This window comes from Taudactylus pleione, unplaced genomic scaffold (assembly GCF_031769625.1).
Source record: "Taudactylus pleione unplaced genomic scaffold, aTauple2 ptg000926l, whole genome shotgun sequence".
NCBI lineage: Eukaryota > Metazoa > Chordata > Amphibia > Anura > Myobatrachidae > Taudactylus > Taudactylus pleione.
The window spans coordinates 819,385-844,032 of NW_028285327.1; the positions used below are offsets into that span (position 1 = coordinate 819,385).

At 47.0% G+C, this 24,648-nt stretch overlaps 1 protein-coding gene across 5 annotated transcripts in view; it reads left to right on the forward strand.

Moving 5' to 3' along the window:
- Nucleotides 1–24,648, forward strand: part of ENO4 (enolase 4) — a 238,777-nt gene that overhangs the window by 180,548 nt on the left and 33,581 nt on the right. For all 5 annotated transcript variants that reach the window (XM_088459671.1, XM_088459669.1, XM_088459670.1 and 2 more), the window contains 3 exons: nt 14,193–14,320; nt 14,665–14,834; nt 17,064–17,192. In XM_088459671.1, coding sequence (XP_088315797.1) covers nt 14,193–14,320; nt 14,665–14,834; nt 17,064–17,192 — 427 coding nt within the window. The remainder of the gene's footprint in view (nt 1–14,192; nt 14,321–14,664; nt 14,835–17,063; nt 17,193–24,648) is intronic.

Genomic DNA, 24,648 nt, shown 5'->3' on the forward strand with positions numbered 1-24,648 from the left:
GAAAATGCAGCACTCCCAGACTTCAGAGTCAGACAAAACATCGGTGTGTCCCGACGATGGGAAATTGGCCCTGAAACGTTGATAGTAAGTACCGGCGTTTTGTTTGCCTCACAAATCCGGGAGTACTGCAGTCCTGCTTTTTCTGTGGTGTATGTATATATGTATATGTGTGTGTGTATGTATGTATATTTATATATATATATATATATATATATAATGTGTAAAATACTTTTGTGATAGAAGCACTGGAAAAGTTTGGCATGGCTTCTATGTGTGTCCTAGATTCCTGTCCTTTGTGTTTTAAACCCCCAGGAGAAGTCTGTTTGGAAAACAGACTAGAAATGTTTGCTTTGGTGAAAACTCGGAATGGGTCCTGGGGGTGTGGATGTGAGGAGAGGGAGGGCTCCATCCACAGGCCACTCCAGGTGTTGGGCCTTTCAGCCTGGTAACAGGCTCATTAGGGCTTGCACCTGGAAATGGCTGTGATAAGCTGGGTTTAGTTGTGGCTGAGTGTCTCACACCTGGGAGAGCAGGCCCGCAGGCTAGCTTGCCCTGAGACACTGTTTGATACAACCTGTAAGTACTGTGGACATGAACTTATATAGTCTCCAGATAGTGAGGGAATCTACTTTCTAGTTAGAGCCCAGACGGACTAGGATTTTGTTTGTGTTTTGTTTTATTTATGTGCCCTGTACAATAAAGACTGGCTCCGACCAGCTTGTACGAGAACCCCAAAATTGTGTCCTGTTTCTCTGGCTGCTGTGTTAAGAAGGGAGCCCATCTACCCAGGAGAGGGGCCCCTATCCCGACTGTGTCACAATAAATATATATATTGTGATAGGATCATTGGTAAAGTGGTCTGTGGCAGGTACATTTGTCCCTGATTCCTGTCTTATGTGTTTTAAACCTCCAGGAGAAAGTCTGCAGTATAGCAGGCTTGAGTCTCGGCTTTTTGAAAAGCCGATTTGGGACCTGGGGGTTGTGGGTGAGAGGAGAGGGAGGGCTCCACCCACGGCCACTCCAGGTTTTGGTTCTCTTAGCCTGGTAACAGGCTTGTTAGGGTTTCCACCTGAGAGTGGCCAATATAAGCCTAGTGTGTTGAGGGCTGATTGTCTCACCTGGTAGAGCAGACAGGGAGTTTGCTCAGAGACACTTGAAAACCTAACTGTGAGTGTTGTGCTGTGCCTTTGTTGCTGGCGAGGGTATTAGGCCCTGCCAGGTTCTGGTAGTGAGGGAACTACCTGTGAAGTTAGTGCCCCGACAGGGCTAGGATTTATGTTTATGTTTTCTTTATGTTATTTCTGACATTGTACAGTAAAGACTGGCGCCGACCAGCTTGTACTTGCATCCAGACTGGTGTGCTGCTTCCCTGCTGCTGTGTGTGTGTGTAAGGAAGGAGTCCTCTACCCAGGAGAGGGACCCCCTAACCTAACTGTGTCACAATATGGTGGAGAATGCGGGCAACCACACACACTAAAGTTGCAGCAAGAGGAAAACTTTCCATTTCAAAATTAAAGGGGCAGACACCCTATTTGTGAGTGTGGAAATAACACTGTGTCCTTGGAGTCCCATAGAGGAGGCGTCAGCCAATGCTCAGAGAGGCAAGGTTCAGCTTCCAACCTACACCCCAGGACAAAATGGAGGACATTATTAAGGCCTTGCTCCAAGCTACAGCAGCTCAGCAGGAAGCTACAGCAGCTCAGCAGGAGACTAACAGACTTCAACAGGTCTCCATTGAGGAAACCCGCCAGGCCTTAGCGGAAAACAGCCAGGCCATAAGTGAGGTCTTTGCCGTGGAGCAGTTGAATGACCCTACTTTGGTAAAAGCCAGGGAGAATGTAAAAGTAGTTGATGGTAAACCCGTAGACCCTGATAGTACTTTGTCCTATCCCCACATGGCAATGTGTCAGGATTTGTTATATCAGGTGACTAAGAAGGGGGAAGATATTGTGGAACAACTAATAGTTCCCAAAGCCTACAGAAGAACAGTGTTGGATCTGGCCCATGGTCATATAACGGCAGGCCATGTAGGGGTAGAGAAAACCACTGAGCGAATAATGCATAGGTTTTTTTGGCCCGGGCTTCATAAAGAGGTGTCTGACTTTTGCGCATCCTGCCCTGAGTGTCAGTATCATGCTCCCAGGCCACATTTTAAGGGTCCACTAGTTCCATTGCCTATTATAGAGGTGCCGTTTGAAAGAATAGCGATGGATTTGGTTGGACCCTTAATGAAGTCTGCCGGGGGACACCAGTATATTCTGGTCATAATGGATTACGCTACCAGGTACCCGGAAGCGATCCCGTTGCGCAATACGTCAACCAAGACCATTGCCAGAGAGCTAGTTCATGTCTTTAGCAGGCTGGGTATACCCAAGGAGATACTAACTGACCAGGGTACACCGTTTATGTCAAAAGTCATGAAAGAGTTATGTCGCCTTTTCAAAATTGAACAGTTAAGAACTTCGGTTTATCACCCCCAAACCGATGGGCTGGTCGAGAGGTTTAACAAGACGTTAAAACACATGCTTAGGAAAGTGGTCGACAAGGATGGTAGGGATTGGGATTACTTATTGTCGTATTTATTGTTGGCCATAAGAGAAGTTCCCCAGTCCTCCACCGGGTTTTCACCCTTCGACTTGTTGTATGGGAGACACCCAAGGGGGTTACTAGACATTGCCAAAGAGACATGGGAGGGGCAGTCTAGTCCTTACAAAACCGTGATTGAGTATGTTTCTCAAATGCAGGAGAGAATTGCTGCGGTAGTGCCGATAGTGAGAGAGCACCTGGAACAGGCTCAACAGGCACAGCAGAGGGTATACAACCGCAATGCTCGGTTACGCAGCTTTGCTCCTGGGGACAGAGTGTTAGTGTTGGTTCCCACTGTGGAAAATAAACTTTTGGCTAAATGGCAAGGGCCCTTTGAAATCTTAGAAAGAGTGGGGCAGGTCAATTACAAAGTTTACCAGCCGGGGAAAAGAAAGCCGGAACAGATATACCATATAAATCTGTTAAAGCCCTGGAAAGATAGAACGGCACTGTCGGCCGTCCGAGCCCCTCCAGTAAATCCAGGGCCCTTAGTTCCCGAAGTGACAGTGGCAAAATCCCTGTCGGCAATTCAACAACAAGAGGTCAAGGAGTTTCTGATCAGAAATAGGGTGCTGTTCTCTGATGTACCTGGGAAAACCTCGGTCATTAAACATGACATCATCACTGACCCAGGGGTTAAAGTTAATCTAAAGCCCTATAGGTTGCCAGAAGCACAAAGAGAATCGGTGTCGAAAGAAATTAAAAATATGCTAGAGTTAGGGGTTATTGAAGAATCACATAGTGAATGGTCAAGTCCCATTGTGTTGATTCCAAAGCCCGACGGGAGTGTGCGTTTCTGCAATGACTTCCGAAAGTTGAACAGTGTTTCAAAATTCGATGCCTACCCGATGCCAAGAGTGGATGAATTGATTGAGAGACTAGGGACGGCAAGGTATTTAACCACTCTTGACCTAACCAAAGGGTATTGGCAAGTACCGTTAACCGAGAGCGCCAAACAAAAGACAGCTTTTTCAGCGCCAGAGGGCTTGTTTCAGTACAAGATGTTGCCCTTCGGGCTACATGGGGCACCTGCTACCTTCCAAAGAATGATGGACAGGATTCTAAGGCCCCATAGACGGTATGCGGCTGCTTATCTGGATGACGTGGTCATTTATAGTCCTGAATGGCAGTCTCACTTACCCAGGGTACAAGCAGTTTTGGACTCCATCTATAAGGCAGGTTTGACAGCCAACCCAAAAAAGTGTTGTCTAGGCATGGAGGAAGTAAAATATCTGGGATACACCATTGGCAGAGGCCTGATAAAGCCTCAGCTCAATAAAGTTGATGCCATACAAAACTGGCCACGGCCTCTGAATAAGAAGCAGGTGAGAGCCTTCTTGGGAATTACGGGGTACTACAGGAGGTTTATACCCAACTTTGCCACCATGGCAGTCCCACTGACTGACCTGACCAAAGGCAAACAAAAAGTCATGGTAGAATGGAGTCCTGAGGCGGAGAAAGCTTTTCAGGAATTGAAAGTAGCGTTGTGTTCCCAACCAGTCCTGATGACTCCTAATTTTGACAGGGAATTCATAGTACAAACCAATGCATCAGAAGTAGGTATAGGAGCGGTCCTGTCCCAGAACAAGGAGGGTGAGGAACACCCTATTTTCTATCTAAGCAGAAAGTTGAATGTACATGAGAGAAACTATGCCACAGTGGAGAAGGAGGCGTTGGCCATAAAGTGGGCGTTAGAGGCTCTCAGGTACTACTTGGTTGGAAGAAAGTTCAAATTGATCACTGACCATGCCCCTTTGAAGTGGATGTCCGAAAATAAAGACAGTAATGCGAGAATTACGAGATGGTTCTTGGCGTTACAAACTTTTAAATTTTCAGTGGAACACAGGCCAGGAAGCCAGCTGGCCAATGCTGACGCGTTGTCACGCGTTCATTGTTTGGGGGCTTCAGTTGTTCCTCCCCACAGGTCGAAACAAAGGGGGGGGGATATGTGATAGGATCATTGGTAAAGTGGTCTGTGACAGGTACATTTGTCCCAGATTCCTGTCTTATGTGTTTTAAACCTCCAGGAGAAAGTCTGCAGTGTAGCAGGCTTGAGTCTCGGCTTTTTGAAAAGCCGGTTTGGGACCTGGGGGTTGTGGGTGAGAGGAGAGGGAGGGCTCCACCCACGGCCACTCCAGGTTTTGGTTCTCTTAGCCTGGTAACAGGCTTGTTAGGGTTTCCACCTGAGAGTGGCCAATATAAGCCTAGTGTGTTGAGGGCTGATTGTCTCACCTGGGAGAGCAGACAGGGAGTTTGCTCAGAGACACTTGAAAACCTAACTGTGAGTGTTGTGCTGTGCCTTTGTTGCTGGCGAGAGCATTAGGCCCTGCCAGGTTCTGGTAGTGAGGGAACTACCTGTGAAGTTAGTGCCCCGACAGGGCTAGGATTTATGTTTGTTTTCTTTATATTATTTCTGACATTGTACAATAAAGACTGGCGCCGACCAGCTTGTACTTGCATCCAGTCTGGTGTGCTGCTTCCCTGCTGCTGTGTGTGTGTGTAAGGAAGGAGTCCTCTACCCAGGAGAGGGACCCCCTAACCTAACTGTGTCACTATATATATATATATATATATATATATATATATATATATATATATAATATTGTATACACACACTATATGGGCAAAAGTATTCAGACGCCTGACCATTACAGGGACTGTAATGACAATGTATACATATACTGTAATATGGAGTTGGTCACCCTTTTGCAGCTATAACAGCTTCCACTCTTCTTGGAGGGCTTTCCACAAGATTTTGGAGTGTTTCTGTGGGAATTTGTGCCCATTCATTCTGTACAGCATTTATGAGGTCAGGCACTGATGTTGGCTCACAATCTCCGTTCCAGTTCATCCCAAAGGTGCTCAGTAGGTTTCAGATCAGGGCTCTGTGTGGGCCAATCAAGTTCTTGCACACTGAGCTCATCAAACCATGTCTTTATAGTCCTTGCTTTGTGCACTGGGGCACAGTCGTGTTGGGATAGAAAATGGCCTTCCCCAATTTGTTGCCACAAAGTTGGAAGCATAGCATTGTCCAAAATGTCTTGGTATGCTGAAGCATTAAGATTGTCCTTCACTGGAGATAAGGGGCCTAGCCCAAACCCTGAAAAACATCCCCATACCATTATCCCTCCTCCACCAAAATTGATAGTTGGCACAATGCAATCAGGCAGCTAACGTTCTCCCGGCATCTGCCAAACCCAGACTGGTTCATCTGACTGCCAAACAGAGAAGCGTTATTCGTCACTCCATGGAACACATTTTTACTGTGCCACAGTCCAGTGTCGGTGTGCTTTACACCACTCCATCAGACGCTTGGCATTGGACTTGGTGATGTCAGGCTTGCATGCAGCTGCTTGGCCATGGAATCCAATTCCATGAAGCTCCCGCCGCACAGTTTTTGTGCTTACATTACAGCCATTGGAATTTTGGAACTCTTCAACTATTGAATCAGCAGAGCGTTGGTATTACGTACCATGCGTTTTAGCAGTCGTTGACCCCACTCTGTGATTTTACGTGGTCTTCCGCTTTGAGGCTGAGTTGCTGTTGTTCCTAATTGCTTCCACTTTCTGATAATATGACTTATAGTTGACCGTGGAATATCCAGCAGGGATGAAATTTCACGAAACGTCTTATTGCAAAGGTGGCATCCTATCATAGTACCCACGCTTCCGATCATAGTACCCACACTTCCTATCATAGTACCCAAGCTTCCTATCACAGTACCACGCTTCCTATCACAGTACCACGCTTCCTATCACAGTACCCACACTTCCTATCACAGTACCACACTTCCTATCACAGTACCACACTTCCTATCACAGTACCCACGCTTCCTATCATAGTACCACACTTCCTATCACAGTACCCACACTTCCTATCACAGTACCACACTTCCTATCACAGTACCCACACTTCCTATCACAGTACCACACTTCCTATCACAGCACCACGCTTCCTATCATAGCACCACACTTCCTATCACAGTACCCACACTTCCTATCACAGTACCCACGCTTCCTATCACAGTACCCACACTTCCTATCACAGTACCCACTTCCTATCACAGTACCCACACTTCCTATCACAGTACCACACTTCCTATCACAGTACCCACACTTCCTATAACAGCACCACGCTTCCTATCACAGCACCACGCTTCCTATCACAGTACCACACTTCCTATCACAGTACCACACTTCCTATCACAGTACCACACTTCCTATCACAGTACCCACACTTCCTATCACAGTACCCACACTTCCTATCACAGCACCACGCTTCCTGTCACAGCACCACGCTTCCTATCACAGTACCCACACTTCCTGTCACAGTACCACGCTTCCTATCACAGTACCACGCTTCCTATCACAGTACCACACTTCCTATCACAGCACCACACTTCCTATCACAGTACCCACACTTCCTATCACAGTACCCATGCTTCCTATCACAGTACCCACGCTTCCTATCACAGTACCACACTTCCTATCACAGTACCCACGCTTCCTATCACAGTACCACGCTTCCTATCACAGTACCACGCTTCCTATCACAGTACCACGCTTCCTATCACAGCAACACGCTTCCTATCACAGTACCCACACTTCCTATCACAGTACCCACACTTCCTATCACAGTACCACACTTCCTATCACAGTACCACACTTCCTATCACAGCACCCACACTTCCTATCACAGTACCCACACTTCCTATCACAGTACCACACTTCCTATCACAGTACCCACACTTCCTATCACAGCACCACGCTTCCTATCACAGTACCCACACTTCCTATCACAGTACCCACACTTCCTATCACAGTACCACACTTCCTATCACAGTACCCACACTTCCTATCACAGTACCACACTTCCTATCACAGTACCCACACTTCCTATCACAGTACCCACACTTCCTATCACAGTACCCACACTTCCTATCACAGTACCCACACTTCCTATCACAGTACCACACTTCCTATCACAGTACCCACACTTCCTGTCACAGTACCACGCTTCCTATCACAGTACCACGCTTCCTATCACAGTACCCACACTTCCTATCACAGTACCCACACTTCCTATCACAGTACCACACTTCCTATCTCAGTACCACACTTCCTATCACAGTACCCACGCTTCCTATCACAGTACCACACTTCCTATCACAGTACCACACTTCCTATCACAGTACCACACTTCCTATCACAGTACCCACACTTCCTATCACAGTACCCACACTTCCTATCACAGCACCACGCTTCCTGTCACAGCACCACGCTTCCTATCACAGTACCCACACTTCCTGTCACAGTACCACGCTTCCTATCACAGTACCACGCTTCCTATCACAGTACCACACTTCCTATCACAGTACCACGCTTGAAGTCACTGAGCTCTTCAGAATGACCTATTTTGTATCACAAATGTTTGCAAATGGAGACTGCATGGCTGGTGCCTGATTTTATACACCTGTGGCAACGGGTCTGATTGAAACACCTCAATTCAATAACTAACAGTTGTGGCCAAATACTTTTGTCCATTTAGGCCCGTATTCAAATAGCCGCAAAAGTTGGAATTGTATAGATGATGGGTGTGCTGGGATCTCACAGCTCATTGGCTGCATGGTATAGTATATATTGTATAGATGATGGGTGTGCTGGGATCTCACAGCTCATTGGCTGCATGGTATAGTATATATTGTATAGATGATGGGTGTGCTGGGATCTCACAGCTCATTGGCTGCATGGTATAATATACATTGTATAGATGATGGGTGTGCTGGGATCTCACAGCTCATTGGCTGCATGGTATAGTATATATTTTATAGAGGGGGATCTCACAGCTTATTGGCTGCATGGTATAGTATATATTGTATAGATGATGGGGATCTCACAGCTTATTGGCTGCATGGTATAGTATATATTGTATAGATGATGGGTGTGCTGGGATCACACAGCTTATTGGCTGCATGGTATAGTATATATTGTATAGATGATGGGGATCTCACAGCTTATTGGCTGCATGGTATAGTATATATTGTATAGATGATGGGTGTGCTGGGATCTCACAGCTCATTGGCTGCATGGTATAGTATATATTGTATAGATGATGGGGGATCTCACAGCTTATTGGCTGCATGGTATAGTATATATTGTATAGATGATGGGTGTGCTGGGATCTCACAGCTTATGGGCTGCATGGTATAGTATATATTGTATAGATGATGGGTGTGTTGGGATCTCACAGCTTATTGGCTGCATGGTATAGTATATATTGTATAGATGATGGGTGTGCTGGGATCTCACAGCTCATTGGCTGCATGGTATAGTATATATTGTATAGATGATGGGTGTGCTGGGATCTCACAGCTTATGGGCTGCATGGTATAGTATATATTGTATAGATGATGGGGATCTCACAGCTTATTGGCTGCATGGTATAGTATATATTGTATAGATGATGGGTGTGCTGGGATCTCACAGCTCATTGGCTGCATGGTATAGTATATATTGTATAGATGATGGGGGATCTCGCAGCTTATTGTCTGCATGGTATAGTATATATTGTATAGATGATGGGGATCTCACAGCTCATTGGCTGCATGGTATAGTATATATTGTATAGATGATGGATGAGCTGGGATCTCACAGCTCATTGGCTGCATGGTATAGTATATATTGTATAGATGATGGGGGATCTCACAGCTTATTGGCTGCATGGTATAGTATATATTGTATAGATGATGGGTGTGCTGGGATCTCACAGCTTATTGGCTGCATGGTATAGTATATATTGTATAGATGATGGGTGTGCTGGGATCTCGCAGCTTATTGTCTGCATGGTATAGTATATATTGTATAGATGATGGGGGATCTCACAGCTTATTGTCTGCATGGTATAGTATATATTGTATAGATGATGGGGGATCTCACAGCTTATTGGCTGCATGGTATAGTATATATTGTATAGATGATGGGTGTGCTGGGATCTCGCAGCTTATTGTCTGCATGGTATAGTATATATTGTATAGATGATGGGGGATCTCACAGCTTATTGGCTGCATGGTATAGTATATATTGTATAGATGATGGGGATCTCACAGCTCATTGGCTGCATGGTATAGTATACATTGTATAGATGATGGGGGATCTCACAGCTCATTGGCTGCATGGTATAGTATATATTGTATAGATGATGGGTGTGCTGGGATCTCACAGCTTATTGGCTGCATGGTATAGTATATATTGTATAGATGATGGGTGTGCTGGGATCTCACAGCTTATTGGCTGCATGGTATAGTATATATTGTATAGATGATGGGGATCTCACAGCTCATTGGCTGCATGGTATAGTATATATTGTATAGATGATGGATGTGTTGGGATCTCACAGCTTATTGGCTGCATGGTATAGTATATATTGTATAGATGATAGGGGATCTCACAGCTTATTGGCTGCATGGTATAGTATATATTGTATAGATGATGGGGATCTCACAGCTCATTGGCTGCATGGTATAGTATACATTGTATAGATGATGGGGGATCTCACAGCTTATTGGCTGCATGGTATAGTATATATTGTATAGATGGTGGGGATCTCACAGCTCATTGGCTGCATGGTATAGTATATATTGTATAGATGATGGGTGATCTCGCAGCTTATTGTCTACATGGTATAGTATATATTGTATAGATGATGGGGGATCTCACAGCTCATTGGCTGCATGGTATAGTATATATTGTATAGATGATGGGTGTGCTGGGATCTCACAGCTCATTGTCTGCATGGTATAGTATATATTGTATAGATAATGGGGGATCTCACAGATCATTGGCTGCATGGTATAGTATATATTGTATAGATGATAGGTGTGTTGGGATCTCACAGCTTATTGGCTGCATGGTATAGTATATATTGTATTGATGATGGGGGATCTCACAGCTTATTGGCTGCATGGTATAGTATATATTGTATAGATGATGGGTGTGCTGGGATCTCACAGCTTATTGGCTGCATTGTATAGTATATATTGTATAGATGATGGGTGTGCTGGGATCTCACAGCTTATGGGCTGCATGGTATAGTATATATTGTATAGATGATGGGTGTGCTGGGATCTCACAGCTTATGGGCTGCATGCTATAGTATATATTGTATAGATGATGGGTGTGCTGGGATCTCGCAGCTTATTGGCTGCATGCTATAGTATATATTGTATAGATGATGGGTGTGCTGGGATCTCGCAGCTCATTGGCTGCATGGTATAGTATATATTGTATAGATGATGGGGATCTCACAGCTCATTGGCTGCATGGTCTAGTATATATTGTATAGATGATGGGGGATCTCACAGCTTATTGGCTGCATGGTATAGTATATATTGTATAGATGATGGGTGTGCTGGGATCTCACAGCTTATGGGCTGCATGGTATAGTATATATTGTATAGATGATGGGTGTGCTGGGATCTCACAGCTTATGGGCTGCATGCTATAGTATATATTGTATAGATGATGGGTGTGCTGGGATCTCGCAGCTTATTGGCTGCATGCTATAGTATATATTGTATAGATGATGGGTGTGCTGGGATCTCGCAGCTCATTGGCTGCATGGTATAGTATATATTGTATAGATGATGGGTGTGCTGGGATCTCACAGCTCATTGGCTGCATGGTATAGTATATATTGTATAGATGATGGGTGTGCTGGGATCTCACAGCTCATTGGCTGCATGGTATAGTATATATTGTATAGATGATGGGGGATCTCACAGCTTATTGGCTGCATGGTATAGTATATATTGTATAGATGATGGGTGTGCTGGGATCTCACAGCTTATTGGCTGCATGGTATAGTATATATTGTATAGATGATGGGTGTGTTGGGATCTCACAGCTTATTGGCTGCATGGTATAGTATATATTGTATAGATGATGGGGGATCTCACAGCTTATTGGCTGCATGGTATAGTATATATTGTATAGATGATGGGTGTGCTGGGATCTCACAGCTTATTGGCTGCATGGTATAGTATATATTGTATAGATGATGGGGGAGCTCACAGCTCATTGGCTGCATGGTATAGTATATATTGTATAGATGATGGGTGTGCTGGGATCTCACAGCTCATTGGCTGCATGGTAAAGTATCTATTGTATAGATGATGGGTGTGCTGGGATCTCACAGCTTATTGGCTGCATGGTATAGTATATATTGTATAGATGATGGGGGATCTCGCAGCTTATTGGCTGCATGGTATAGTATATATTGTATAGATGATGGGTGTGTTGGGATCTCACAGCTTATTGGCTGCATGGTATAGTATATATTGTAAAGATGATGGGGGATCTCACAGCTTATGGGCTGCATGGTATAGTATATATTGTATAGATGATGGGTGTGTTGGGATCTCACAGCTTATTGGCTGCATGGTATAGTATACATTGTATAGATGATGGGGATCTCACAGCTTATTGGCTGCATGGTATAGTATATATTGTATAGATGATGGGTGTGCTGGGATCTCACAGCTCATTGGCTGCATGGTATAGTATATATTGTATGGATGATGGGTGTGCTGGGATCTCGCAGCTTATTGGTTGCATGGTATAGTATATATTGTATAGATGATGGGTGTGCTGGGATCTCGCAGCTTATTGGCTGCATGGTATAGTATATATTGTATAGATGATGGGGGATCTCACAGCTTATTGGCTGCATGGTATAGTATATATTGTATAGATGATGGGTGTGTTGGGATCTCACAGCTCATTGGCTGCATGGTATAGTATATATTGTATAGATGATGGGGGATCTCACAGCTCATTGGCTGCATGGTATAGTATATATTGTATAGATGATGGGTGTGTTGGGATCTCACAGCTTATTGGCTGCATGGTATAGTATATATTGTATAGATGATGGGGGATCTCACAGCTCATTGGCTGCATGGTGTAGTATATATTGTATAGATGATGGGTGTGCTGGGATCTCACAGCTTATTGGCTGCATGGTATAATATATATTGTATAGATGATGGGGGATCTCACAGCTCATTGGCTGCATGGTATAGTATATATTGTATAGATGATGGGGATCTCACAGATCATTGGCTGCATGGTATAGTATACATTGTATAGATGATGGGTGTGCTGGGATCTCACAGCTCATTGGCTGCATGGTATAGTATATATTGTATGGATGATGGGTGTGCTGGGATCTCACAGCTCATTGGCTGCATGGTATAGTATATATTGTATAGATGATGGGTGTGTTGGGATCTCACAGCTCATTGGCTGCATGGTATAGTATATATTGTATAGATGATGAGTGTGCTGGGATCTCACAGCTCATTGGCTGCATGGTATAGTATATATTGTATAGATGATGGGTGTGTTGGGATCTCACAGCTTATTGGCTGCATGGTATAGTATATATTGTATAGATGATGGGGGATCTCACAGCTCATTGGCTGCATGGTGTAGTATATATTGTATAGATGATGGGTGTGCTGGGATCTCACAGCTTATTGGCTGCATGGTATAATATATATTGTATAGATGATGGGGGATCTCACAGCTCATTGGCTGCATGGTATAGTATATATTGTATAGATGATGGGTGTGCTGGGATCTCACAGCTCATTGGCTGCATGGTATAGTATACATTGTATAGATGATGGGTGTGCTGGGATCTCACAGCTTATGGGCTGCATGGTATAGTATATATTGTATAGATGATGGGGGATCTCACAGCTCATTGGCTGCATGGTATAGTATATATTGTATAGATGATGGGTGTGCTGGGATCTCACAGCTCATTGGCTGCATGGTATAGTATATATTGTATAGATGATGGGGATCTCACAGCTCATTGGCTGCATGGTATAATATATATTGTATAGATGATGGGGGATCTCACAGCTTATTGGCTGCATGGTATAGTATATATTGTATAGATGATGGGTGTGCTGGGATCTCACAGCTCATTGGCTGCATGGTATAGTATATATTGTATAGATGATGGGTGTGCTGGGATCTCACAGCTCATTGGCTGCATGGTATAGTATATATTGTATAGATGATGGGTGTGCTGGGATCTCACAGCTCATTGGCTGCATGGTATAGTATATATTGTATAGATGATGGGTGTGCTGGGATCTCACAGCTTATTGGCTGCATGGTATAGTATATATTGTATAGATGATGGGTGTGCTGGGATCTCACAGCTCATTGGCTGCATGGTATAGTATATATTGTATAGATGATGGGTGTGCTGGGATCTCACAGCTCATTGGCTGCATGGTATAGTATATATTGTATAGATGATGGGTGTGCTGGGATCTCACAGCTCATTGGCTGCATGGTATAGTATACATTGTATAGATGATGGGGGATCTCACAGCTTATTGGCTGCATGGTATAGTATATATTGTATAGATGATGGGGATCTCACAGCTCATTGGCTGCATGGTATAGTATATATTGTATAGATGATGGGGGATCTCACAGCTCATTGGCTGCATGGTATAGTATATATTGTATAGATGATGGGTGTGTTGAGATCTCACTGCTCATTGGCTGCATTTTTGTTTGATTTAGTGACTATTATAAGGTGAAGAAGGAGGAGGAACGAGCAGCTGCTGATCTGGTGTCTCCACCCCCCTCGATGTCCGCCCTATCACCACCAGCGTCACCGCTGTCCAGGAAGAAAAAGGGAAGTGGTAAAGGTGATTTATGCAGCACTTACATGACGTGGCATAATATAATATGTCATCTGTTATGTATGTATGATATGAATCATATCATGTTTGCTATGCTAGTCCGTGTTAGCTTGTCAGAGTATATTTGTTATAGAGTATTTGCTGGAAAGAACAGATATTCAGCTGTATACTACTCTTCTACATTGTCCATTGTGTTTTTTTTAGTTGTGGAATAGGAAGCAGCGCTGGGGTTATTCTGTGTATAATAAGTGTCTAATCTTCTCTTCTACACACACTCATTATGGTACTTTCTTTCTACTTTGACTGTTGATACATATTGTAAAAATCCTTACTGAGCCTTCTCTCCCCAGGTAAACAGACTGCTGCATTAGAGAAGCCGATTCCTCCCATGGAACCTCCTGAGCTGGCCACTAGGGGCAGTATTGCTGTTGGTGCAGTGTCACTGGGTGTGGCTAAATGCAGTGCGGTCCTCGGCAGTATCCCTCTGTACTCCTATATCTCTACATTAAAGCATGAGCAGGTCCTGTGATTAGCATCTGGTTTGGCTCACAGTGTGGCTTATGCAAAGTTGGACTCATATTGGTTTTGCGGAATGTGTTGTGCACATAATGGCCTATGCAAGTAAAGGGCTGTGCATGTAATGGGCTGTGCATGTCAGGGGCTGTGCATGTCAGGGGCTGTGCATGTCAGGGGCTGTGCATGTCAGGGGCTGTGCATGTCAGGGGCTGTGCATGTCAGGGGCTGTGCATGTAACGGGCTGTGCATGTCGGGGGCTGTGCCTGTCGGGGGCTGTGCCTGTCGGGGGCTGTGCCTGTCGGGGGCTGTGCCTGTCGGGGGCTGTGCATGTAATGGGCTGTGCATGTCAGGGGCTGTGCATGTAATGTGCTGTGCCTGTCGGGAGCTGTGCCTGTCGGGAGCTGTGCATGTAATGGGCTGTGCATGTAATGGGCTGTGCCTGTCGGGAGCTGTGCATGTCATGGGCTGTGCCTGTCGGGAGCTGTGCCTGTCGGGGGCTGTGCATGTAATGGGCTGTGCCTGTCGGGGGCTGTGCATGTAATGTGCTGTGCCTGTCGGGAGCTGTGCCTGTCGGGAGCTGTGCCTGTCGGGAGCTGTGCCTGTCGGGGGCTATGCATGTCAGGGGCTATGCATGTAATGTGCTGTGCCTGTCGGGAGCTGTGCCTGTCGGGAGCTGTGCATGTCAAGGGCTGTGCATGTCAGGGGCTATGCATGTAATGTGCTGTGCCTGTCGGGGGCTGTGCATGTAATGGGCTGTGCCTGTCGGGAGCTGTGCCTGTCGGGGGCTATGCATGTAATGTGCTGTGCCTGTCGGGAGCTGTGCAGGCGGGAGCTGTGCCTGTCGGGGGCTGTGCATGTCAGGGGCTATGCATGTAATGTGCTGTGCCTGTCGGGGGCTGTGCATGTAATGGGCTGTGCCTGTCGGGAGCTGTGCCTGTCGGGGGCTATGCATGTAATGTGCTGTGCCTGTCGGGAGCTGTGCAGGCGGGAGCTGTGCCTGTCGGGGGCTGTGCATGTCAGGGGCTGTGCATGTCAGGGGCTATGCATGTAATGTGCTGTGCCTGTCGGGAGCTGTGCCTGTCGGGGGCTGTGCATGTAATGGGCTGTGCCTGTCGGGAGCTGTGCCTGTCGGGGGCTGTGCATGTAATGGGCTGTGCCTGTCGGGAGCTGTGCCTGTCGGGGGCTATGTATGTAATGTGCTGTGCCTGTCGGGAGCTGTGCAGGCGGGAGCTGTGCCTGTCGGGGGCTGTGCAGGCGGGAGCTGTGCAGGCGGGAGCTGTGCATGTCAGGGGCTATGCATGTAATGTGCTGTGCCTGTCGGGAGCTGTGCAGGCGGGAGCTGTGCCTGTCGGGAGCTGTGCCTGTCGGGAGCTGTGCCTGTCGGGGGCTGTGCCTGTCAGGGGCTGTGCATGTCAGGGGCTATGCATGTAATGTGCTGTGCCTGTCGGGAGCTGTGCCTGTCGGGAGCTGTGCCTGTCGGGGGCTGTGCATGTAATGGGCTGTGCCTGTCGGGGGCTATGCATGTAATGTGCTGTGCCTGTCGGGAGCTGTGCCTGTCGGGGGCTATGCATGTAATGTGCTGTGCCTGTCGGGAGCTGTGCAGGCGGGAGCTGTGCCTGTCAGGGGCTATGCATGTAATGTGCTGTGCCTGTCGGGAGCTGTGCCTGTCGGGGGCTATGCATGTAATGTGCTGTGCCTGTCGGGAGCTGTGCAGGCGGGAGCTGTGCCTGTCGGGGGCTGTGCATGTAATGGGCTGTGCATGTAATGGGCTGTGCATGTCGGGGTCCGTGCATGGTTGTGCGCAAACCTCTAGAGCATCTCCTTGCTGCTGAAGGGATATAAGTGGGTGGTAATGGGTCTCACACGTAGGCAAAGCTCAGAGAGAGTGAGTACCAGGAATTGCTGGGTATGTTCTCAGAGTAATCCTCTGCGCCAGGGATATGGCTGTACAAGTGCGCACTGACTGAAGATTATGGCGGCATTTCACATGATGGCTAATATAAGTTTTATTTCCATGTGCCCAATGTAGGAGCAATTACGGCCGGCTTGCGTCCAAGTCTCTATCAGCCTCCGTGTATTTGTACTATTACATATTCGCAGTTTTTGCACTGCTATACACAACTCGCATTATGTCTCATGGGTCTTTGCCAGGAACGATGAGTTATATCATGAATAAAAAGCACCTGTGGGCTATAACAAGCATTTTACTGACTTCTTATTTTCTTTACATCAGCCGCCCGCAGAACTGGTGCTGCCGACACCCCTGATAACACTGCTGAGCTATGGGAAATCCTCTCCGGGAAAGCTCAACTTAATGAAGGAGGTTATGCTGGTTCCAAAGCCGGGGCTAAGTGCACAAGAGGTCTGTCTGTGTCCGTCTCTCTCTCGTATCTGTCTGTGTCCGTCTCTCTCTCGTATCTGTCTGTGTCCGTCTCTCTCTCGTATCTGTCTGTGTCCGTCTCTCTCTCGTATCTGTCTGTGTCCGTCTCTCTCTCGTATCTGTCTGTGTCCGTCTCTCTCTCGTATCTGTCTGTGTCCGTCTCTCTCTCGTATCTGTCTGTGTCCGTCTCTCTCTCGTATCTGTCTGTGTCCGTCTCTCTCTCGTATCTGTCTGTGTCCGTCTCTCTCTCGTATCTGTCTGTGTCCGTCTCTCTCTCGTATCTGTCTATCTCGTGTCTGTCTGTGTCTGTCTCTCTCTCTCTTGTGTCTGTGTCTCTCTCTCTCTCTCTCTTGTGTCTCTCTATCTCTCTCGTCTGTCTGTGTCCTTCTCTCTCTCTCTCTCTTGTATCTGTGTCTCTCTCTTGTGTCGGTCTCTCTCTCTCATGTCTGTCTGTGTCGGTCTCTCTCTCTCTCTCTCGTGTCTGTGTCCGTCTCTCTCTCTCTCTCTCTCTCTCTCTCTCTCTCGTGTCTGTCGGTCTCTCTCATGTCTGTCTCTCTCTCTCTTGTGTCTGTGTCTCTCTCTCTCTTGTATCGGTCTCTCTCTTGTGTCGGTCTCTCTTGTGTCTGTCTGTGTCGGTCTCTCTCTCTCGTGTCTGTGTCGGTCTCTCTCTCGTGTCTGTGTCAGTCTCTCTCTCTCGTGTCTCTCTCTCTCGTATGTCTCTCTCTCGTGTCTGTCTATGTCGGTCTCTCTCGTGTCTGTCTCTCTCTCTCTCATGTCTGTCTGTCTGTCTCTTTCTCTCGTGCCTGTCTCTCGTCTTTACAGCGATATTCAACCCCTTAAAAGGGCTGCAAAAGTTTCTGTATTACAAATGACACTTAAGCTTGGTACACAATATGCGTATCTGACAATATATCGTACACAGCGTATAGTGTGTATGCCCAATCCATCCTTCCTGGCCGTCATTCATTGCATCATCCTGTCTGCTGTGCTGACGCGGTTCTATTACATCATGATTCATTGCACTCGTGTACTGTGCACGTCAATCTAATGTACCATTGCATTGTCCTATGGCGCTCGTGTACTGTGCACGTCAATCTAATGTACCATTGCATTGTCCTATGGCGCTCGTGTAGTGTGCACGGCGATGTAATGTACCATTGCACTGTCATATGGCGCTCGTGTACTGTGCACGGCGATGTGATGTACCATTGCACTGTCCTATGGCGCTCGTGTAGTGTGCACGGCCATGTAATGTACCATTGCACTGTCCTATGGCGCTCGTGTACTGTGCACGGCCATGTAATGTATCATTGCACTGTCCTATGGCGCTCGTGTAGTGTGCACGGCCATGTAATGTACCATAGCACTTTCTTATGGCGCTCGTCTAGGAGCAACATGTCCTCATTTTGTAGAATCGGCCCAATCACCGCCCCCGCTCTGCCCTCCATGTCACCGCCCCCGCTCTGCCCTCCATGTCACCGCCCCCGCTCTGCCCTCCATATCACCGCCCCCGCTCTGCCCTCCATGTCACCGACCCCGCTCTGCCCTCCATGTCACCGACCCCGCTCTGCCCTCCATGTCACCGACCCCGCTCTGCCCTCCATGTCACCGCCCCCGCTCTGCCCTCCATGTCACCGCCTCCGCTCTGCCCTCCATGTCACTGCCCCAGCTCTGCCCTCCATGTCATACATGCTGCTGCTTCGGGAAACTGCGGGCGATCTCGCAAAGGAGCCCTGCATATACACAGTACAGGTCCTGCGCAGGTCTTTCACAATCGCACTAGTACTTAAACCATCTGGTTTGTGTACTACTCTGAATCATGTCCTGTACCGGCCGGTATAGAGGCGAGTGACCTGTCCTGTACCGGCCGGTATAGAGGCGAGTGACCTGTCCTGTACCGGCCAGAATAGAGGCGAGTGACCTGTCCTGTACCTGCCGGAATAGAGTTGAGTGACCTGTCCTGTACCGGCCAGTATAGAGGCGAGTGACCTGTCCTGTACCAGCCGGTATAGAGGCGAGTGACCTGTCCTGTACCGGCCGGAATAGGGGCGAGTGACCTGTCCAGTACCGGCCGGAATAGGGGCGAGTGACCTGTCCTGTACCGGCCGGAATAGGGGCGAGTGACCTGTCCTGTACCGGCCGGAATAGGGGCGAGTGACCTGTCCTGTACCGGCCGGTATAGGGGCGAGTGACCTGTCCTGTACCGGCCGGTATAGGGGCGAGTGACATGTCCTGTATCGGCCGGTATAGAGGCGAGTGACAAGTACTGTACCGGCTGGCATAGGTTTCACACAGTGGATCCCAGGGTCCGGCGCTGTCACTTTGCAGCTTTCCATGTCCCTGCTGGTTGCCGGCTGCACCCCAAAAGTGTTTAGTCACTTATCTGTAAGTGTGGCTGGCATTCTACTCCCTGTGGTTCCCGTTGTTCTGTATAATCAGTGCCACCATCCTGGATTGTATCACATGATCCTTTCTGTCTAACCAGATCCCAGGAACTCCGGTCACATGTTTCACCCAGCTGCTTAGAGTGTTGTATTTAGACCAGGAACTGCTGACCGCGCATTGCCATAACATCTCTCACAAGATCAGTACTATGGCTCCTGGTTCATTACTGGTTTGAGTATTTGCTTCAATATTTGCTTCACAGCATTCTGACTCATTGTGTTCCAGCATATCCATAATTGTTTCACAGCATTCTGACTCATTGTGTTCCAGCATATCCATAACTGTTTCACAGCATTCTGACTCATTGTGTTCCAGCATATCCATAATTGTTTCACAGCATTCTGACTCATTGTGTTCCAGCATATCCATAATTGTTTCACAGCATTCTGACTCATTGTGTTCCAGCATATCCATAATTGCTTCAGAGCATTCTGACTCATTGTGTTCCAGCATATCCATAATTGTTTCACAGCATTCTGACTCATTGTGTTCCAGCATATCCATAATTGCTTCACAGCATTCTGACTCATTGTGTTCCAGCATATACATAATTGCTTCACAACATTCTGACTCATTGTGTTCCAGCACACCTGCTTCATTCGGTAGTTACTTCTCAGTAAGCTGCCTGTCTAAATGTGTTGCAGCACTTGTTTGTAACCATTACAACAATGGCAGGTATTTTAGGAATCTATATATAATACAGGGAATCCCCCACAGACAACCATACAATAAAGACGGTATCCCAGTGACAGCAATACCATAAATATCTCTCTCCTACCCTAAGCAAACCACTTCCCTATACAGTGCCTCCCTTACTGCTGCTCCAGCAATCACTACTTACCCCCGTACATCCACACCTCAACCCTGGCCTTCCAAATGCTACAGATACCTGCAGAGTGTTCACGAACTGCTGAGCGACAGTGGAGGAAATCACGCACTAATGCTGGCTTCCTCCATTGTAACTTTATGCTCTTATCCTACAGTGATGCCCTTTCCCCTCTCAGACGTATTACAAAAACCTCGTCTCTTTCCAGTCCTCAAACCCCCGACGTCTCTTCGCCACTTTCAACTCACCCCTCTGCCCTCCCCTCCTCGCTCTCTGCCCTGGACTTTGCCACATACAGTACTTTACATTTAAAATTTACTCCATATGTAAGGACATCATATCCCGCCATACCCTCAGCGCTCCTCCCCCTTCTTTCCCTGACCACCCCTCCCCATCCATCTTACCAACTCTGACATCCTTCTCCCCTGCATCTTGAGAGGAAGTTATGGACCTCATCCAATCACCCCCCCCCTTCCATCTCCCCCCCCTGACTCCATCCCTTCCCGTCCCCTCAATTAATATGTCTAAGACTGAGATGATCATCTTCCCCCCCTTCTGCATCACCTCACTTCCCGTAATTTCACTATGAATTGATGACACAACTATCTCTAGCCCCAGAGTGCCCTGTCTTGGAGTTATTCTGGACTCTTCCCTCTCACTACACTTTCAGCACCTCTCACAGTCCTGCTGTTTCCATCTCAAAAATATTTCCCAGTATTAGACCCTTTCTCACCCAGGATGCTACTAACACCCTCATCCACTCACTGGTCATCTCCAGATCGGATTACTGTAACCTTCTCCTATCTGGCCTCCCCAACTCCCTTCTCTCTCCTCTCCAGTCTGTCCTCAATGCTGCTGCTCAGCTTATCTTCCTCTCCAAACGCTCTACATCTGCCTCCCCTCTCCTACAAGCCCTCCACTGGCTCCCCTTCAGAGCCCTATTCAAGGGTCTTATACTCACTTACAAAGCCCTCACCCATTCCTCTCCCATTTACATTTCGGACCTTATCTCCCTTCACACTCCTCCCCACCCTCTTCACTCCGCTAATAATTGCCACCTTTCCTGCCAACTGATTACTTCCTCCCACCCCTGCATCCAAGATTTTGCCCGTGCTGCTCCCTATTCTGGATCTCTCCCTATCAGACTCTTCACCTCTCTACCTCTCTTCAACGGGCTCTCAAGACCGACTACTCCATCAAAGCCTTCCAGCTCTCATCCTAACCCGCTGCTCCATGCTCCGTCTTCCATGTCTACCCCATCTGTGTCACACCTGTCTATCCTGCCCCTTTAGAATGTAAGCTCTCACAAGCAGGGCCCTCTACCCTATTGTGCTACTCCTTATACTGTCATCTACTCCTCACTCGGGCGCCTAACACCTGGCTGATTACGCCCTGTGGCTTATTGGAGTGTTATGTTCACTAATGCAGCATTGTTTATAAAGCTTGTCCTGCATTGTATTGTACTGTATGGCATCTGTTACTTGTTCACTTATTTGATTATGTACTTTGTAAGACGCTTGTGGCACTACATAAATAAAGGATGACAAAAATAATAAACATAATCTGAATGATGAAAAGTTTGTGTCTTGGAGCGTACCAAGTAGCACATTCTATTCTGTACAAGTCATTAGCTGGTAGCAGAAAAATGTATAATTTAAAGTATTGTCCAACATGGATCCCATTTCCCCAGTCTGGGCAGTTGTAGCCAATACCCGAAAGTGTAAAATCCTACATATCTGGGACACTCCTGTATCTCAGGGGACCATTCCAGACGCCTGGAAAAGTATGCAAAACATATATACAGCATTGTAATAGCTTCAAATAATTCCTAGGGAGATATTTGTGATACTCTGCTGGTGATAGCCGAGGGACGGATCAGTACGGTATGAGGCGGATCAGTGTGACACTGCTGGTGACTGTAAGATGAGGATAGGGGAGGGACAGATCAGTACGGTATGAGGCGGATCAGTGTGACACTGCTGATGACTATAAGATGGGGATAGGGGAGGGACGGATCAGTACGGTATGAGGCGGATCAGTGTGACACTGCTGATGACTATAAGATGGGGATAGGGGAGGGACGGATTAGTATGTTATGAGGTGGATCAGTGTGAAACACTCTGCTGATGACTATAAGATGAGGATAGGCGAGGGACGGATCTGTACTGTATGAGGCTGATCAGTGTGACACTGCTGGTGACTGTAAGATGGGGATAGGGGAGGAACAGATCAGTACGGTATGAGGCGGATCAGTGTGACACTGCTGATGACTATAAGATGAGGATAGGCGAGTGACAGATCAGTATGGTATGAGGTGGATCAGTGTGACACTGCTGGTGACTGTAAGATGAGGATAGGGGAGGGACAGATCAGTACGGTATGAGGCGGATCAGTGTGACACTGCTGATGACTATAAGATGGGGATAGGGGAGGGACAGATCAGTATTGTATGAGGTGGATCAATGTGAAACACTCTGCTGATGACTATAAGATGAGGATAGGCGAGGGACAGATCAGTATGGTATGAGGTGGATCAGTGTGACACTGCTGGTGACTGTAAGATGGGGGATAGGGGAGGGACGGATATGTCCGGCCCCAGAGACTTTGATTTATGCAGCACATGTTATAGGGAGGCTGACACCATCCCAAGATATAGACTAATGGACCGGCCTCAATAAATCTGCGTTGCCAAGTGCTCAGCCCTCTACCCGGATGAAAAGTAAACACTCTATTTTCTCACTCTGTCCCCTGTCATTCTATAATACAGGGCCCTGTAGGCTAAATAAAGAATTTGTAATGAGAGGCTCTGCATAGGCAGCACGCGGCTGGGTTACTCCGTGTGACTCATGTTACATTTCATGTTCATTTTTAGAAGTTTTAATGCACCACACACAAAAATGAAGCTGAAATTCAACATTTTACAAATGACAATAATATATTGGGTAGTTATAACCAATGCCACAAACACTGTCCCTCTATCTTGTGCCCTCTGGAATGCCAGATCAGTCTGTAATAAACTCGTTCCCACCCATGACCTTGTCATCTCCAAAAACTTGCATCTCCCAGCCATTACTGATACCTGGATTTCACTCTCTGACACCACTTCCCCTGCTGCTCTCTCTGGGGGCCTCACCTTCTCCCACACCCCTCAGCCTGGGGGTCGCTGTGGTGGTCCTTCTCTTCCCTGGTTACTCCTACTATCCCTTACTTTATATTTGAGGTTTATGCCATACGCCTCTTCCAACCAGTACACTCAAGAGTAGTTGTCATTAACCGTTCTCCTGGCCCTTCTTCCAAATTTCTTGACAACTTTCCTTCCTGGCTCCCTCACTTTCTCTCCTCTGACCTTCCCTCTATTATCCTAGGTGACTTCAATATTCCAATTGATATCCCAACAGAAGCCTCTGCCTCTAAACTCCTTACCCTCACGTCTTCATTTGGTCTCTCCCAATGGACCTCTTCACCCTCCCATGTGACTGGGCATTCGCTTGACCTGGTCTTCATTCACCGTTGTGACATTTCTGATTACTCCAATTCCCCATTCCCCCTCTCTGGCCATCACCTTCTCTCTTTTAACCTATCCCTCTCTCATTCCCTTCCTCTGAATACTAAGGCCACTATCACTAGGCGTAACATTGAGGCTATTGACACCATTTATTTTTCTTCCCAGCTTGACTCACTTCTCTTCCCTATCCTGTCTCTTTCCTGCCCTGAACAAGCCACTTCCCTATACAATACCTCCCTTACTTATGCACTGGACTCTGTGGCTCCGGCAATCACTTCACCCTCGCAGATCCACACCTCAACCCTGGCATTCCAAATGCACCAGATACCTGTAAAAGTGTTCACAAACCGCTGAGCAACAGTGGAGAAAATCACGCTCTAAGGCAAATTTTCTCCATTTCAAATTTATGCTCTCATACAGTGATGCCCTTTCCCTCTCTAAACAGTCATATTTCAAGAATCTCATCTCCTCTCAGTCTTCAAATCCCCAGTGTCTCTTCACCACCTTCAACTCCCTCCTCCGTCCACCCTCTCCTCACCTCCACTCCTCGCTCTCTGCCCTTGACTTTGCTACCTACTTTACATCTAAAATTGACTCCATACTTCAGAACATCATATCCCACCAGTCCCTCTTCTTTCTACCTCCTCCTTTCCTGGATCTCC